The sequence below is a fragment of the Boleophthalmus pectinirostris genome, unplaced genomic scaffold (assembly GCF_026225935.1).
Source record: "Boleophthalmus pectinirostris isolate CB_2022bp ecotype Guang Dong unplaced genomic scaffold, ASM2622593v1 HiC_scaffold_15, whole genome shotgun sequence".
Taxonomy (NCBI): Eukaryota; Metazoa; Chordata; class Actinopteri; order Gobiiformes; family Gobiidae; genus Boleophthalmus; species Boleophthalmus pectinirostris.
In genome coordinates this window covers 786713-804212 of record NW_026571070.1, presented here as the reverse complement: position 1 = coordinate 804212, position 17500 = coordinate 786713, and the positions used below count along the sequence as shown (strand labels likewise).

At 40.7% G+C, this 17500-nt stretch overlaps 1 protein-coding gene across 1 annotated transcript in view; it reads left to right on the top strand.

Annotated features, from left to right (window-relative positions):
- rmc1 (regulator of MON1-CCZ1) overlaps positions 1-17500 on the top strand; it is a 25577-nt gene that overhangs the window by 4573 nt on the left and 3504 nt on the right. Inside the window, exons 3-20 of the mRNA XM_055150701.1 lie at positions 679-763; positions 929-985; positions 1100-1186; positions 1427-1567; positions 2960-3063; positions 4002-4091; positions 5022-5115; positions 5473-5484; positions 6490-6595; positions 8686-8730; positions 9117-9170; positions 11546-11674; positions 11793-11899; positions 12139-12258; positions 12406-12483; positions 13495-13599; positions 15110-15178; positions 16586-16673. Coding sequence (XP_055006676.1) covers positions 679-763; positions 929-985; positions 1100-1186; positions 1427-1567; positions 2960-3063; positions 4002-4091; positions 5022-5115; positions 5473-5484; positions 6490-6595; positions 8686-8730; positions 9117-9170; positions 11546-11674; positions 11793-11899; positions 12139-12258; positions 12406-12483; positions 13495-13599; positions 15110-15178; positions 16586-16673 — 1571 coding nt within the window. The remainder of the gene's footprint in view (positions 1-678; positions 764-928; positions 986-1099; positions 1187-1426; positions 1568-2959; positions 3064-4001; positions 4092-5021; positions 5116-5472; positions 5485-6489; positions 6596-8685; positions 8731-9116; positions 9171-11545; positions 11675-11792; positions 11900-12138; positions 12259-12405; positions 12484-13494; positions 13600-15109; positions 15179-16585; positions 16674-17500) is intronic.

The following is a 17500-nucleotide window of genomic DNA, read 5'->3' as shown; positions in this document are numbered from 1 at the left end:
TGTTGTGTGTTATGTGTTGTGTGTGTTGTGTGTTTATGTGTGTTGTGTGTTTATGTGTGTTGTGTGTGTGTGTGTTGTGTGTTTATGTGTTGTGTGTTGTGTGTTATGTGTTGTGTGTTTGTGTGTTGTGTGTTGTGTGTTTGTGTGTTTGTGTGTGTGTGTGTGTGTGTGTGTTGTGTGTTTATGTGTGTGTGTGTGTGTGTTGTGTGTTTATGTGTTGTGTGTTTATGTGTTGTGTGTTTGTGTGTTTATGTGTTGTGTGTTTATGTGTTGTGTGTTGTGTGTTTGTGTGTTGTGTGTTGTGTGTTGTGTGTTTGTGTGTGTTGTGTGTTGTGTGTGTGTGTTATGTGTTGTGTGTTTATGTGTTGTGTGTGTGTGTGTGTGTGTGTGTGTTGTGTGTTGTGTGTTTGTGTGTGTTTGTGTGTTTATGTGTTGTGTGTTTATGTGTTTATGTGTTGTGTGTTTATGTGTTGTGTGTTTATGTGTGTGTGTGTGTGTGTTGTGTGTTTGTGTGTGTGTTATGTGTTGTGTGTTGTGTGTTGTGTGTTGTGTGTTTATGTGTTTATGTGTTGTGTTGTGTGTGTGTGTTGTGTGTTTATGTGTTGTGTGTTTATGTGTTGTGTGTTTATGTGTTGTGTGTTTGTGTGTGTTGTGTGTTTATGTGTTGTGTGTTTGTAGGATGGAGGACAAAGGGGAGGTCAAGTGCATCAAGTTTTCTCTTGGAAACAAGATCCTGGCCGTTCAGAGGACCTGCAAGTCTGTGGTGAGTCTGGACCTGGACTGAGACCTGGACTGAGACCTGGACTGAGACCTGGACTGAGACCTGGACTGAGACCTGGACTGAGACCTGGACTGAGACCTGGATCTGGACTAAGACCTGGCCCTGGCCCTGGCTCAGTTGAAGTAAATCTTGTTTGTTTTTCTGTAGGATTTCATCAACTTCATTCCGGATTATCCACACACAGAGTTTTCTCAGGAGTGTAAGGTCTGAACAAACTGATTTTATCTCATCATCTTTTTGTACATTTCATCTGTGAAAAGTTAAACATAAAGATTTAATGTTGTTTTTATAAATGTTTGTGTTTTTTTTTTTTTCCAGACGAAGAACGCCAGTGTTCTGGGATTCTGCTGGACAAACTGGAACGAGGTTGTGTTTGTCACAGATCAGGGCATCGAGTATTACCAGGTACAAAAACAAACCACCGCCAAAGACACAACTCATCCCTCTATTTCTCTCTCTCTGTCTCTCTCTCCACTCCTCCTTCTCTCTCTCTTCTTTTATTCATTCTTCTCTCGCTTTTATTTACTCCTCTCTCCTCTTTTATTCACTCCTCGTCTCCCTCCTCTTTTATTCATTCCTTCTCTCTCTCTTCTGTTTTATTCACTCTTCTTTTATTCACTCGTCTTTTGTTCTCTCTGTTTTGAGGTGTTTCCGGACAGACGCAGTCTGAAGCTGCTCAAGTCTCAGAGTATAAATGTGAACTGGTTTCAGTATTGTCCTGAGACGTCTGTGATTCTGCTCTCCTCCACCGTCCAGGGAAATGTACTACAACCACTCAGCTTCAGGGTAAAACACACAACACACACACAACACACACACACACACACACACACACACACACACACACACACACACACACACACACACACACACACACACACACACACACACACACACACACACACACACACACACACACACACACACACACACACACACACACACACACACACACACACACACACACACACACACACACACACACATCACACACACACACACACACACACACACACACACACACACACACACACACACACACACACACACACACACAACACACACACACACACACACACACACACACACACACACACACATAACACACACACACACACACACACACACACACACACACACACACACACACACACACACACACACACACACACACACACACACACACACACACACACACACACACACACACACACACACACACACACACACACACACACACACACACACACACACACACACACACACACACACACACACACACACACACACAACACACACACACACACACACACACACACACACACACACACACACACACACACACACACACACACACACACACACACACACACACACACACACACACACACACACATCACACACACACACACACACACACACACACACACACACACACACACACACACACACACACACACACACACACACATAACACACACACACACACACACACACACACACACACACACACACACACACAACACACACACACACACACACACACACACACACACACACACACACACACACACACACACACACACACACACAACACACACACACACACACACACACACACACACACACACACACACACACACACACACACACACACACACACACACATAACCACACACACACACACACACACACACACACACACACACACACACACACACACACACAACACACACACACACACACACACACACACACACATACACACACACACACACACACACACACACACACACACACACACACACACACACACACACACACACACACACACACACACACACACACACACACACACAACACACACACACACACACACACACACACACACACACAACACAACACACACACACACACACACACACACACACACACACACACACACACACACACACACACACACACACACACACACACACACACACACACACACACACACACACACAACACACACACACACACACACACACACACACACAACACACACACACACACGTTCACGTTTTAATGAAGTTGTACAGTGTGAGAACGCTCCAGTTCGCCCCCTGATGGACAGAATGAGACGTTTTCAAGTTTTATTTAAAGTTGTATTTAAAGTTTTATGTTTGTGTTTTTCAGACCGGGACGATGTCTAAAATGTCCAAGTTTGAGATCGAGCTTCCTGTCGTCCCCAAACCCGCCAAGCTCAGCCTGTCCGAGAGAGACGTCACCATGACAACCATGTAAAACAACATCGTCCACACTCACGTTTAAATCTGTCCTGTTTTTTTTCAGTTTAGCGTTTGGTTCTTGTGTTTGTGTTTCTCCGTGGTGTTTTCCTCTCGGCGAGTTTCATCCAGAGCTTCAGAGGGTTTGAGCCGCGCTGTTGCCGTGGCAATTAACAAGTCAATACATTATTAATGATGAAAAGTGCTCAAAATGGCGTCTGTAAACAGGAAGCTGGAATCATCAATATTTAACAAAATGAAACGTTTATATTCTCAGTTATGTTCCTCTGAACTTTATCTTTTATATTTCAGTATATTTATAATAATATAACATTTATAACAGAGTAAAAACATGTTTATATTCACATTTATGTTCAGCTGTACTTTATCTTTTATTATTATTCTGTTAAATATAAGATCGTCTGGGTTTAGATTGTCAGTTTTGGTCGGCTGTACATCTACTTTTATATTTAATTTTATTTATGATAAGGCAAGGCAAGTTTATTTGTACAGCACAATTTGTACACAAAGTAATTCAAAGTGTTTTACAGAATAAGAAATATTTTAAAATCATAATTAAAAACAAATCAAAACATAAATAATCATAAAGATTAAAATTCAACTAAATAATAAGAGTAATGCAGAGTAATAACGTGTATATTCTCAGTTATGTTCAGCTGTTCTTTATCTTTTATATTTCAGTATATTTATAATAATATAACATTTATAACAGAGTAATAACATGTTTATATTCACATTTATGTTCAGCTGTATTTTATCCTTTATATTTAATTTTATTTATTTATTTAACAGTATAACATTTACAACAGAGTAAAAACATGTGTATATTTTCAGTTATGTTCAGTTGTTGTTAATCTTTTACATTTCAGTATATTTATAATAATATATGTAATAAAACATGAATAACAGTGTAATAACATGTGTATTTTCAGTTATGGGCAGTTGTATGTGATGTACCTGAAGCATCACTCTCGCTCGGCCAACAGCCCCAGTGCAGAAGTCGTCCTCTATCACCTGCCCAGGTAAGAACGCACCTGTCTGCACCTGTCTGCACCTGTCTGCACCTGTCTGCACCTGTCTGCTCCTGTCTGCACCTGTCTGCACCTGTCTGCTCCTGTCTGCTCCTGTCTGCACCTGTCTGCTCCTGTCTGCTCCTGTCTGCACCTGTCTGCTCCTGTCTGCACCTGCTCCTGTCTGTCTGCACCTGTCTGCACCTGTCTGCTCCTGTCTGCTCCTGTCTGCACCTGTCTGCTCCTGTCTGCACCTGTCTGCTCCTGTCTGCACCTGTCTGCTCCTGTCTGCACCTGTCTGCTCCTGTCTGCTCCTGTCTGCACCTGTCTGCTCCTGTCTGCTCCTGCTCCTGTCTGCACCTGTCTGCTCCTGTCTGCTCCTGTCTGCACCTGTCTGCTCCTGTCTGCTCCTGTCTGCACCTGTCTGCTCCTGTCTGCTCAGGGGTCAGCAGAGTCTGTGAGGAGCTGAGACTCTTGAATGTGAAGTTTCTTCTGTATATTTCATTTATTATGGTGTGTTTATTTGTGCGTTGTGTGTTTTTGTGTCTTATTTGTGTGTTTTATTTGTGTGTTTTTGTGTCTTATTTGTGTGTTTTGTGTGTTTTTGTGAGTTATTTGTGTGTTTTTGTGTCTTATTTGTGTGTTTTATTTGTGTGTTTTTGTGTCTTATTTGTGTGTTTTGTGTGTTTTTGTGAGTTATTTGTGTGTTTTTGTGTCTTATTTGTGTGTTTTATTTGTGTGTTGTGTGTTTTTGTGTCTTATTTGTGTGTTTTTGTGTCTTATTTGTGTGTTTTATTTGTGTGTTGTGTGTTTTTGTGTCTTATTTGTGTGTTTAATTTGTGTGTTGTGTGTTTTTGTGTCTTATTTGTGTGTTTTTGTGTGTTATTTGTGTGTTTTTGTGTCTTATTTGTGTGTTTTATTTGTGTGTTGTGTATTTTTCAGGGAGGGTCAGTGTAAAAAGTCTCACGTTCTGAAGTTAAACACGACGGGGAAATTCGCTCTGAACGTCGTCGACAACCTGGTGGTCGTCACACACATCACACACACACACACAGCTCACAGATCACACACTCACAGGTCTCACACACACACACACACACACAGGTCACACACACACACACACACACACACACACACACACACACACACACAAAGGTTCACTGTGTAACTTTTCTGATGAGGCCATTTTCTGCTTGTCTCCATGGAGATGTTACTGCTTTTCCTGGAATGTTCCACAGTGTTACATTAAACTTCTCTCATTTATTGTTAAAAATGTAAATCCTGTATTGTGTGGTTGAGGGGATCGCGTCTCCACAGATCTGACCTGTAACTGCATCGTGACATCACCTTACTCCAGAGAGACGCTTGTGTTTAATGCATCCTGTGACTGCACCGAAGTTCCAGAGTGCAGCTTTACACAGCACAGTGTGACAGTGTGACACACACACACATGTGTGACACACAGGTGTGACACATGACACACAGTGACACACACACACAGTGTCAGTGTGACAGTGTGACGGTGTTGACACACACACATGACACACACAGTGACTGTGTGACAGTGTGACAGTGTGACAGTGTGTGTCGTGTGACGGTGTGACGGTGTGTGACATGTGACAGTGTGTGATGTGACGGGTGTTGTGTCAGTGTGACGTGTGTGTGACGTGTGCAGTGTGACGGTGTGACAGCGTGACAGTGTGAGACACGTGTGTGACGTGTGACGTTGTGACAGTGTCGGTGTGACGGTGTGACTGTGTGTGACGGTGTGACGGTGTGACAGTTTGACTGTGACAGTGTGACATGTGACTGTGTGCTGTGACGGTGTGACGTGTGACGGTGTGACGGTGTGACGTGTGTGTGACCACGGTGTGTGTGACGGTGTGACGGTGTGACGGTGTAGTGTGACGGTGTGTGTGACGGTGACGGTGTGACGGTGTGACGGTGTGACGGTGACGGTGTCGTGTGACGGTGTGACGGTGTGACGGTGTGACGGTGTGACGGTGTGATGTCCGACGGTGTGACGTGTGAGTGTGTGACGTGTGACGGTGTGTCGGTGGACGGTCTGTGACGGTGTGACACGGTGTGACGGTGTGACGGTGTGTGACAGTGTGACGGTGTGACGGTGTGATGTCCGACGGTGTGACGGTGTGACAGTGTGACAGGTGTCGGTGTGACGGGTGTGTCAGTGTGACGTGTCGTGTGACGGTGTGACGGTGTGACGGTGTGACGTGTGACGGTGTGACGGTGTGACAGTGTGACGGTGTGACGGTGTGACGGTGTGACGGTGTGACGGTGTGTCAGTGTGACGGTGTGTCAGTGTGACGGTGTGTCAGTGTGACGGTGTGACGGTGTGTCAGTGTGACGGTGTGACAGTGTGACGGTGTGTTTGTGTTTGTGTGTTTTTCAGACGTCTTTGATTTTCGACATAAAACTGAAGGAGCCGGACTGTCCCGTCACACACCAACCTGTGCTGCCTGCGCGCTCCATCGCCCCCTACAGGCTCCCCCTGTCCGGTACAACTACACAACTACACACACAACTATACAACTACACACAAACAACTACATACAACTATACAAACAACTACACAAACAACTATACAACTACACACACAACTATACAACTACACACAAACATCTACATACAACTACTATACAAACAACTACACAAACAACTACACACACAACTATACAACTACACACAACAACTACATACAACTATACAAACAACTACACAAACAACTATACAACTACACACACAACTAACAACTACACACAAACAACTACATACAACTATAAACAATACACAAACAACTACACAAACACACACAACTATACAACACACAACAACACTACAAACAACTACACACAACTACAACTACAACACAACACACACAAACAACTACATACAACTATACAAACAACTACACAAACAACTATACAACTACACACACAACTATACAACTACACACACAAACAACTACATACAACTATACAAACAACTACACACACAACTATACAACTACAACACAACTATACAACTACACACAAACAACTACATACAACTATACAAACAACTACAAACAACTACTACACAACAACTATACAACTACACACAAACAACTACATACAACTATACAACTACAAACAACTACACACAACAACACAAACAACTACACAACTACACACACAACAACTACAACTACACACAACATCTACATACAACTATAAACAACTACACAAACAACTATACAACTACACACACAACTATACAACTACACACAAACAACTACATACAAACTATACAAACAACTACACAAACAACTATACAACTATCACACACAACTATATAACTACACACAAACAACTACATACAACTATACAAACAACTACACAAACAACTACACACACAACTACACAAACAACTACATACAACTATACAACAACTACACAAACAACTATACAACTACACACACAACTATACAACTACCACAAACACTACATACAACTATACAAACAACTACACAACTACACACTACACACACAACTATACAACTACACACAAACATCTACATACAACTATACAAACAACTACACAAACAACTACACACACAACTATACAACTACACACAAACAACTACATACAACTATACAAACAACTACACAAACAACTATACAACTACACACACAACTATACAACTACACACAAACAACTACATACAACTATACAAACAACTACACAAACAACTATACAACTACACACACAACTATACAACTACACACAAACAACTACATACAACTATACAAACAACTACACAAACAACTATACAACTACACACACAACTATACAACTACACACAAACAACTACATACAACTATACAAACAACTACACAAACAACTATACAACTACACACACAACTATACAACTACACACAAACAACTACATACAACTATACAAACAACTACACACACAACTATACAACTACACACACACATACAACTACACACAAACAACTACATACAACTATACAAACAACTACACAAACAACTACACAACTATACAACTACACACAAACATCTACATACAACTATACAAACAACTACACAAACAACTATACAACTACACACAAACAACTACATACAACTATACAAACAACTACACAAACAACTATACAACTACACACACAACTATACAACTACACACAAACAACTACATGTAACTATACAAACAACTACACAAACAACTATACAACTACACACAAACAACTGCATACAACTATACAAACAACTACACAAACAACTACACAACTGTGTGTGTACATGTGTCAGTGTGTGTGTCAGACTCAGATCACTGTGACTTTATTTAAACATTAGTCTGTGTGTGACCTGCCCTGGGGCAGACTGACACAAGTGAGACTGTCCACATGTGCTCCTCCCACCAACAACACACACACACACACACACACACACACACACACACACACACACACATACACATACAGACGAGGTGAAGTGTGTTGCCCAAGGACACAACACACACTGTTCATGTCTGTGATAAATCAGAATGAATGAGATTTTTTGTGATACTTTCCTGTTTCCTCAGGTCCTTCAGTGGTGCCGTCACAACCTCCTGTGCCCTGCCAGCTCTGTATCCTTACACACAAGTACACACACACATATGTACACACACATATGTACACACACATATACACACACACATACACACAAATACACACACACACACACCTGAAGAAGATCGTCTTGGATGAGTTGATTTTGTTTAGTGACAGAACTGAACTTCTCTTTGACCTGTAAATCTGTAGATTCACTGAGACTCATGACACAAACACACATAAACTTACTCTACTGTATTTACCACACACAGAGTACTACAATACTACAGCACCACAGTATTACAGTACTGTAGTACTGCAGTACCACAGTACTACAGTACTACAGAGCAGAGTACTGCAGTAACAGGACACAGTAGGACAGTGTGGGACAGTGTTTGTGTTGTGACCTTTGACCTCTCAGACTCTTCTTCGTGGAGCGTGTTTCAGCCCGACATCATCATCAGCGCCAGTGAAGGTACGACTCACTTTAAAGCTCCAGTGTGGAACTTTTACACAACAAAGAAGTGAAATAAAAGAGTCTGAGTTTGGACGTGAGAGAAACACGAGTCTGTGAAGAAGTTTGAGATTTACAGGATCCACAATGTCCCACAATGCACCTGTGCACATGTGTCATGTGACCTGTGCACATGTGACCTGTGCACATGATGTTTTATTATATTATAGTTACAGTTATAGTTTTATACAGTATAATTATATCTGAGGTTAACTGTGTTATATTTGTTATTATAGTGTATTTAGAGTGTGTTTGTGTATTTGTAGGTTAATTGTGTGTACGTGTTACACTGTGTGTACATGTTGTACTGTGTGTACATGTCGTACTGTGTGTACATGTTGTACTGTGTGTACATGTCGTACTGTGTGTACATGTTGTACTGTGTGTACATGTTGTACTGTGTGTACATGTACTGTGTGTACATGTTGTACTGTGTGTACATGTTGTGCTGTGTGTACATGTACTGTGTGTACATGTTGTACTGTGTGTACATGTTGTACTGTGTGTACATGTTGTACTGTGTGTACATGTACTGTGTGTACATGTTGTACTGTGTGTACATGTGTGTGTTGTGTACTGTGTGTACATGTCACTGTGTGTACATGTGTACTGTGTACATGTGTCGTACTGTGTGTACTGTGTGTACATGTTGTACTGTTGTACATGTTGTACTGTGTGTACATGTTGACTGTGTGTACATGTACTGTGTGTACACTGTGTGATGTCGTACTGTGTACATGTCGTACTGTGTGTACATGTTGTACTGTGTGTGTACATACTGTGTGTACAGTACTGTGTGTACATGTTGTACTGTTGTACACTGTGTGTAACTGTGTGTACTGTGTGTACTGTGTGTACTGTGCTGTGTGTACATGTTGTACTGTGTGTACATGTTGTACTGTGTGTACATGTCGTACTGTGTGTACATGTTGTACTGTGTGTACACTGTGTGTACGTGTGTACATGTGTACTGTGTGTACTGTGTATGTACATGTGTCTGTGTGTATGTTGTACTGTTGTGTGCACGATTGTACATGTGTGTACTGTGTGTATGTCGTACTGTGTGTACATGTACTGTGTGTACAGTTATATTGGTGTATTTGTGTTTGAGTTGGACGTGAGAGAAACACGAGTCTGTGAAGAAGTTTTGAGATTTACAGGTCCACAATGTCCCACAATGCACCTGTGGCACATGTGTCATGTGACCTGTGCACATGTGTCATGTGACCTGTGCACATGATGTTTTATTATATTATAGTTACAGTTATAGTTTTATACAGTATAATTATATCTGAGGTTAACTGTGTTATATTTGTTATTATAGTGTATTTAGAGTGTGTTTGTGTATTTGTAGGTTAATTGTGTGTACGTGTTACACTGTGTGTACATGTTGTACTGTGTGTACATGTTGTACTGTGTGTACATGTTGTACTGTGTGTACATGTCATACTGTGTGTACTGTTGTACTGTGTGTACATGTGTACTGTGTGTACTGTACTGTGTGTACATGTACTGTGTGTACACTGTGTGTACATGTTGTACTGTGTGTGTACACTGTTGTTGTGTGTACTGTGTGTACTGTGTGTACTGTGTACATGTTGTACTGTGTGTACATGTGTACTGTGTGTACATGTTGTACTGTGTGTACATGTACTGTGTGTACATGTTGTACTGTGTGTACATGTTGTACTGTACTGTGTACTGTGTGTACATGTTGTACTGTGTGTACATGTTGTACTGTGTGTACATGTTGTACTGTGTGTACATGTTGTACTGTGTGTACATGTCGTACTGTGTGTACATGTCGTACTGTGTGTACATGTTGTACTGTGTGTACATGTTGTACTGTGTGTACATGTACTGTGTGTACATGTCGTACTGTGTGTACTGTGTGTGCTGTGTGTACATGTTGTTGTGTGTGTTGTGCTGTGTGTACATGTGTGTACTGTGTGTACATGTCGTGCTGTGTGTACATGTTGTACTGTGTGTACATGTCGTACTGTGTGTACATGTCGTACTGTGTGTACATGTTGTGCTGTGTGTACATGTGTACTGTGTGTGTACTGTGTGTACTGTGTGTACTGTGTGTACATGTGTGCTGTGTGTACATGTCGTACTGTGTGTACATGTCGTACTGTGTGTACTGTACTGTGTGTACATGTCGTACTGTGTGTACATGTCGTGCTGTGTGTACATGTCGTACTGTGTGTACATGTGTGTACATGTCGTGCTGTGTGTACATGTCGTGCTGTGTGTACATGTCGTACTGTGTGTACATGTCGTACTGTGTGTACATGTCTGTACTGTGTGTACATGTTATATTGGTGTATTTGTAGGTTACCTGTGGTACCTGGAGGTTCGTCTGCCGCCCACTGTGCACCTGCTGCAGGACAAAGGAAAACTGATGGACTTCCTCCTGAGACGCAGAGACTGTAAACCAGTTATTCTGTCTGTGTGTCAACAGAGTAAGAACTATACACACTACACACCATACACACACACATATACATATATATATCCACACACACACTTGTGTGTCAGAGGAGTGTGAGTAGTTGTGTTGTGTTGTTGTTTGTGTTGCAGTTCTGGAGTGTGCAGACAGGGGGAGTCTTCCTGTCGTGGCCACAGTGTTTGACAAACTCAACCAGGTGTATAAGGAATATCTGGAGGCGGAGCAAAGCTACGCTCAGGTCAGAGGCGGAGCTTATACTCATACTCAAGTACTCAAGTACTCATGTACTCTGATACTCATGTACTCTGATACTCATGTACTCTGATACTCAGACAGACTAATACTGAAACACTGGGCTAATGGGATACTTTATATTTACATAACTGCATTTCCTGTTTGTGAGTGTACTTCCTGTTTGTGAGTGTACTTCCTGTTTGTGAGTGTACTTCCTGTTTGTGAGTGTACTTCCTGTTTCAGGCGATGGAGTCGGGGGCGAGAGGAGGAAGCGCGGCTCAGAAGCGTCCAATCAGGACTCAGGCTGTGATCGACCAGTCGGACATGTACACACACGTGCTGTCGGCGTTCACCGAGAAGAAGGTGACGCCGACATAAACACAAGACACAGTCACAGACACAGACACAGTCACAGACACAGTCACAGACACAGACACAGACACAAACTCTTTATTGATTCAGAGATGTTAGTTTGAGTTTTGATTGTGACGTTCACTTTTGTGTGTTCAGGACGTGTGTCATAAATTCACCATCGCTGTTCTCATGGAGTATATCCGCTCCCTGAACCAGAGCCAGATCACCGTCCAGGTCAGGAACAACACTGCAACACTTCACTCTGACTCTCTGTTTAACTCTGACTCACCGTTTAACTCTGACTCACTGTTTAACTCTGACTCACTGTTTAACTCTGACTCACTGTTTAACTCTGACTCACTGTTTAACTCTGACTCTCTGTTTAACTCTGACTCACCGTTTAACTCTGACTCACTGTTTAACTCTGACTCTTCTAACTCTGACTCACTGTTTAACTCTGACTCACTGTTTAACTCTGACTCACTGTTTAACTCTGACTCACTGTTTAACTCTGACTCACTGTTTAACTCTGACTCACCGTTTAACTCTGACTCACCGTTTAACTCTGACTATCTGTTTAGCTCTGACTCACTGTTTAACTCTGACTCACTGTTTAACTCTGACTCACTGTTTAACTCTGACTCACCGTTTAACTCTGACTCACCGTTTAACACTGACTCACCGTTTAACTCTGACTCACTGTTTAACTCTGACTCTTCTAACTCTGACTCTCTGTTTAACTCTGACTCACCGTTTAACTCTGACTCACCGTTTAACTCTGACTCTTCTAACTCTGACTCACCGTTTAACTCTGACTCACTGTTTAACTCTGACTCGTGTTGTTTCACTCTGACTGGTGTTGTTTCACTCTGACTGGTGTTGTTTCACTCTGACTCGTGTTGTTTCACTCTGACTCTCTGTTTCACTCTGACTCTCTGTTTCACTCTGACTCGTGTTGTTTCACTCTGACTGGTGTTGTTTCACTCTTGACTCATGTTGTTTCACTCTGACTCGTGTTGTTTCACTCTGACTCGTGTTGTTTCACTCTGACTCTCTGTTTCACTCTGACTCTTGTTGTTTCACTCTGACTCTCTGTTTCACTCTGACTCGTGTTGTTTCACTCTGACTGGTGTTGTTTCACTCTGACTGGTGTTGTTTCACTCTGACTGGTGTTGTTTCACTCTGACTGACTCGTGTTGTTTCACTCTGACTCGTGTTGTTTCACTCTGACTCGTGTTGTTTCAGCATTATCTGTATGAGTTGGTGATCAAGACTCTGGTCCAGCACGAGCTCTTCTACATGTTACACCAGTTTCTCCAATACCACGTCCTCAGTGACTCCAAACCCCTGGTACCACAAACTACTACACAAACTACTGCACAAACTACTACACAAACTACACAAACTACTACACAAACTACTACACAAACTACTACACAAACTACTGCACAAACTACTGCACAAACTACTGCACAAACTACTGCACAAACTACTGCACAAACTACTACACAAACTACTGCACAAACTACTACACAAACTACTGCACAAACTACTGCACAAACTACTGCACAAACTACTGCACAAACTACTGCACAAACTACTGCACAAACTACTGCACAAACTACTACACAAACTACTACACAAACTACTGCACAAACTACTGCAAACAAACACACAAACTACTACACAAACTACTACACAAAACTACTGCACAAACTACTGCACAAAAACTACACAAAACTACTGCACAAACTACTACTGCACAAACTACTACACAAACTACTACACAAACTACTACACAAACTACTGCACAAACTACTGCACAAACTACTGCACAAACTACTGCACAAACTACTACACAAACTACTACACAAACTACACGAACTACACAAACTACTACACAAACTACTACACAAACTACTACACAAACTACACAAACTACACAAACTACTACACAAACTACTGCACAAACTACTACACAAACTACTACACAAACTACTACACAAACTACTACACAAACTACTACACAAACTACTACACAAACTACTACACAAACTACTACACAAACTACTACACAAACTACACAAACTACACAAACTACTACACAAACTACTGCACAAACTACTACACAAACTACACAAACTACTACACAAACTACACAAACTACTACACAAACTACTACACAAACTACTACACAAACTACTACACAAACTACTACACAAATTACACAAACTACTACACAAACTACTGCACAAACTACACACAAACTACTACACAAACTACTACACAAACTACTGCACAAACTACTGCACAAACTACTACACAAACTACTACACAAACTACTACACAAACTACTGCACAAACTACTGCACAAACTACTGCACAAACTACTACACAAACTACTGCACAAACTACTACACAAACTACACAAACTACTGCACAAACTACACAAACTACTACACAAACTACTACACAAAACTACTACACACACTACACAAACTACTACACAAACTACACAAACTACTACACAAACTACTACACAAACTACTACACAAACTACTACACAAACTACACAAACTACTACACAAACTACACAAACTACTACACAAACTACACAAACTACTACACAAACTACTACACAAACTACTACACAAACTACACAAACTACTACAACAAACTACTACACAAACTACTACACAAACTACTACACAAACTACTACACAAACTACTACACAAACTACACAAACAACTCACACTAAATGTTTATTTATTTTATATTTTAAGACTTTAAGTTTTACATTCACCATTTCACATTTAAATAATCGTTCTGTGTTTGTGTGTTTGTGTTTGTGTGTTTGAGGCGTGTTTACTTCTGTCTCTGGAGAGCACCTACCCCCCCGCACACCAACTCTCTCTGGACATGCTCAAGGTGAGACCTGAACCAGGACTAAACCAGGACTAAACCAGGACTAAACCAGGACTAAACCAGGACTAAACCAGGACTAAACCAGGACTAAACCAGGAACAAAAAAGTATAATTTCAATATATAAACAATAGCAGGATTGACTGTCTCTCTCTTGTGTTTTTGTGTATTTGTTTATGTTGTGTATTTGTTTGTTTATATTGTGTATGTTGTGTGTTTGTGTATTTTGTGTATTTGTATATTTGTTTATGTTGTGTGTTTGTGTGTATTTATTTACTTGTGTATGTTCTGTGTATGTTGTGTGTATGTTGTGTGTATTTACTTGTGTATTTGTGTGTATTTACTTGTGTGTGTATTGTGTGTATTTATTTACTTGTGTGTGTGTTGTGTGTATTTATTTACTTGTGTGTGTGTTTGTGTGTATTTACTTGTGTGTGTATTGTGTGTATTTATTTACTTGTGTGTGTTTGTGTGTCTTTACTTGTGTGTGTATTGTGTGTATTTATTTACTTGTGTGTGTGTTTGTGTGTCTTTACTTGTGTGTATTTATTTACTTGTGTGTGTGTTTGTGTGTATTTACTTGTGTGTGTATTGTGTGTATTTATTTTCTTGTGTGTGTATTGTGTGTATTTACTTGTGTGTGTGTTGTGTGTATTTACTTGTGTGTGTTTGTGTGTATTTACTTGTGTGTGTATTGTGTGTATTTATTTACTTGTGTGTGTATTGTGTGTATTTATTTACTTGTGTGTGTATTGTGTGTATTTATTTACTTGTGTGTGTGTTGTGTGTATTTACTTGTGTGTGTGTTTGTGTGTATTTACTTGTGTGTGTATTGTGTGTATTTATTTACTTGTGTGTGTGTTTGTGTGTATTTATTTACTTGTGTGTGTGTGTATTTACTTGTGTGTGTGTGTTTGTGTGTATTTACTTGTGTGTGTATTGTGTGTATTTATTTACTTGTGTGTGTTGTGTGTATTTACTTGTGTGTGTATTGTGTGTATTTATTTACTTGTGTGTGTGTATTTACTTGTGTGTGTGTTTGTGTGTATTTACTTGTGTGTGTATTGTGTGTATTTACTTGTGTGTGTATTGTGTATATTTATTTACTTGTGTGTGTATTGTGTGTATTTATTTACTTGTGTGTGTATTTATTTACTTGTGTGTGTATTGTGTGTATTTATTTACTTGTGTGTGTATTGTGTGTATTTATTTACTTGTGTGTGTTTGTGTGTATTTACTTGTGTGTGTGTGTGTGTGTGTTTGTGTGTATTTACATGTGTGTGTGTGTTTGTGTGTATTTATTTACTTGTGTGTGTTTGTGTGTATTTATTTACTTGTGTGTGTTTGTGTGTATTTACTTGTGTGTGTGTTTGTGTGTATTTACTTGTGTGTGTGTGTTTGTGTGTTTTCAGCGTTTGTCGACGGCGAACGACGAGATCGTGGAGGTTCTTCTGTCCAAACAGCAGGTTCTGGGCGCGCTCAGATTCATCCGCTCTGTCGGTACGAGCTCCGCCTCCAACTCCGCCTCCAACTCCGCCTCTAACTCCGCCTCTAACTCCGCCTCTAACTCCGCCTCTAACTCCGCCTCCTCCTTTAAGGGTTTATTATGTTTGATTAAAGCTGCACTCTGTCACATTCACACGGTCACCTGCTCGTTTCCATGGAGATAGAAAAAGTTTAATGCCAAACTGTGGAACATTCCAGACCGAGCGACAACATCTCCACGGAGACGAGCGTTTGAAAAGTGACACAGTGCAGCTTTAAACCTCCTCCCTCCTTCACCTGGGTTTGTAGGTTGCTCCTCTTCTCTTTTCTCTCCATCCTCCTTCTTCTTCTTCTTCCTCCTTTTTGTGCTTTTTCTTTCTCTTTTTTCTCTCTTCTTTCTCCCTCTCTTCTTCTTGCTATTTTTTCTTTCTTCTTTCGCTTTTTCTTTTCTCATCTTTTTACGTTTCTTTTTTTTTCTTCTTTCTTGTTCTTTTTCTCTTCACTCTTCTCTTCTTCCTCTTCTTTATTTCTCTTTTTTTCTTCTTTTTCTTTCTCAATTTGTCACTTTCTCTTCTTTCTTTCTTTCTCTCTCCTCTTCTTCGTCAGTGTTATTATATTCTGTCTGTTCCTCCTCTTTGTCTCTACAGGAGAACAGAGGAACATCTCTCCTCCTCCTCCTCTTCTCTCTCTCCATCAGTGTTTCATTCTTTCTCTTTGTCTTCTTCATTTTCAGGAGGTTATGATAACATCTCTTCTTCTTCCTCTTCTTCTTCTTCTTCTTCTTCTTCTTCTTCTTCTTCGTTGGTTTTCAGGAGGTTATGATAACATCTCTTCTTCTTCTT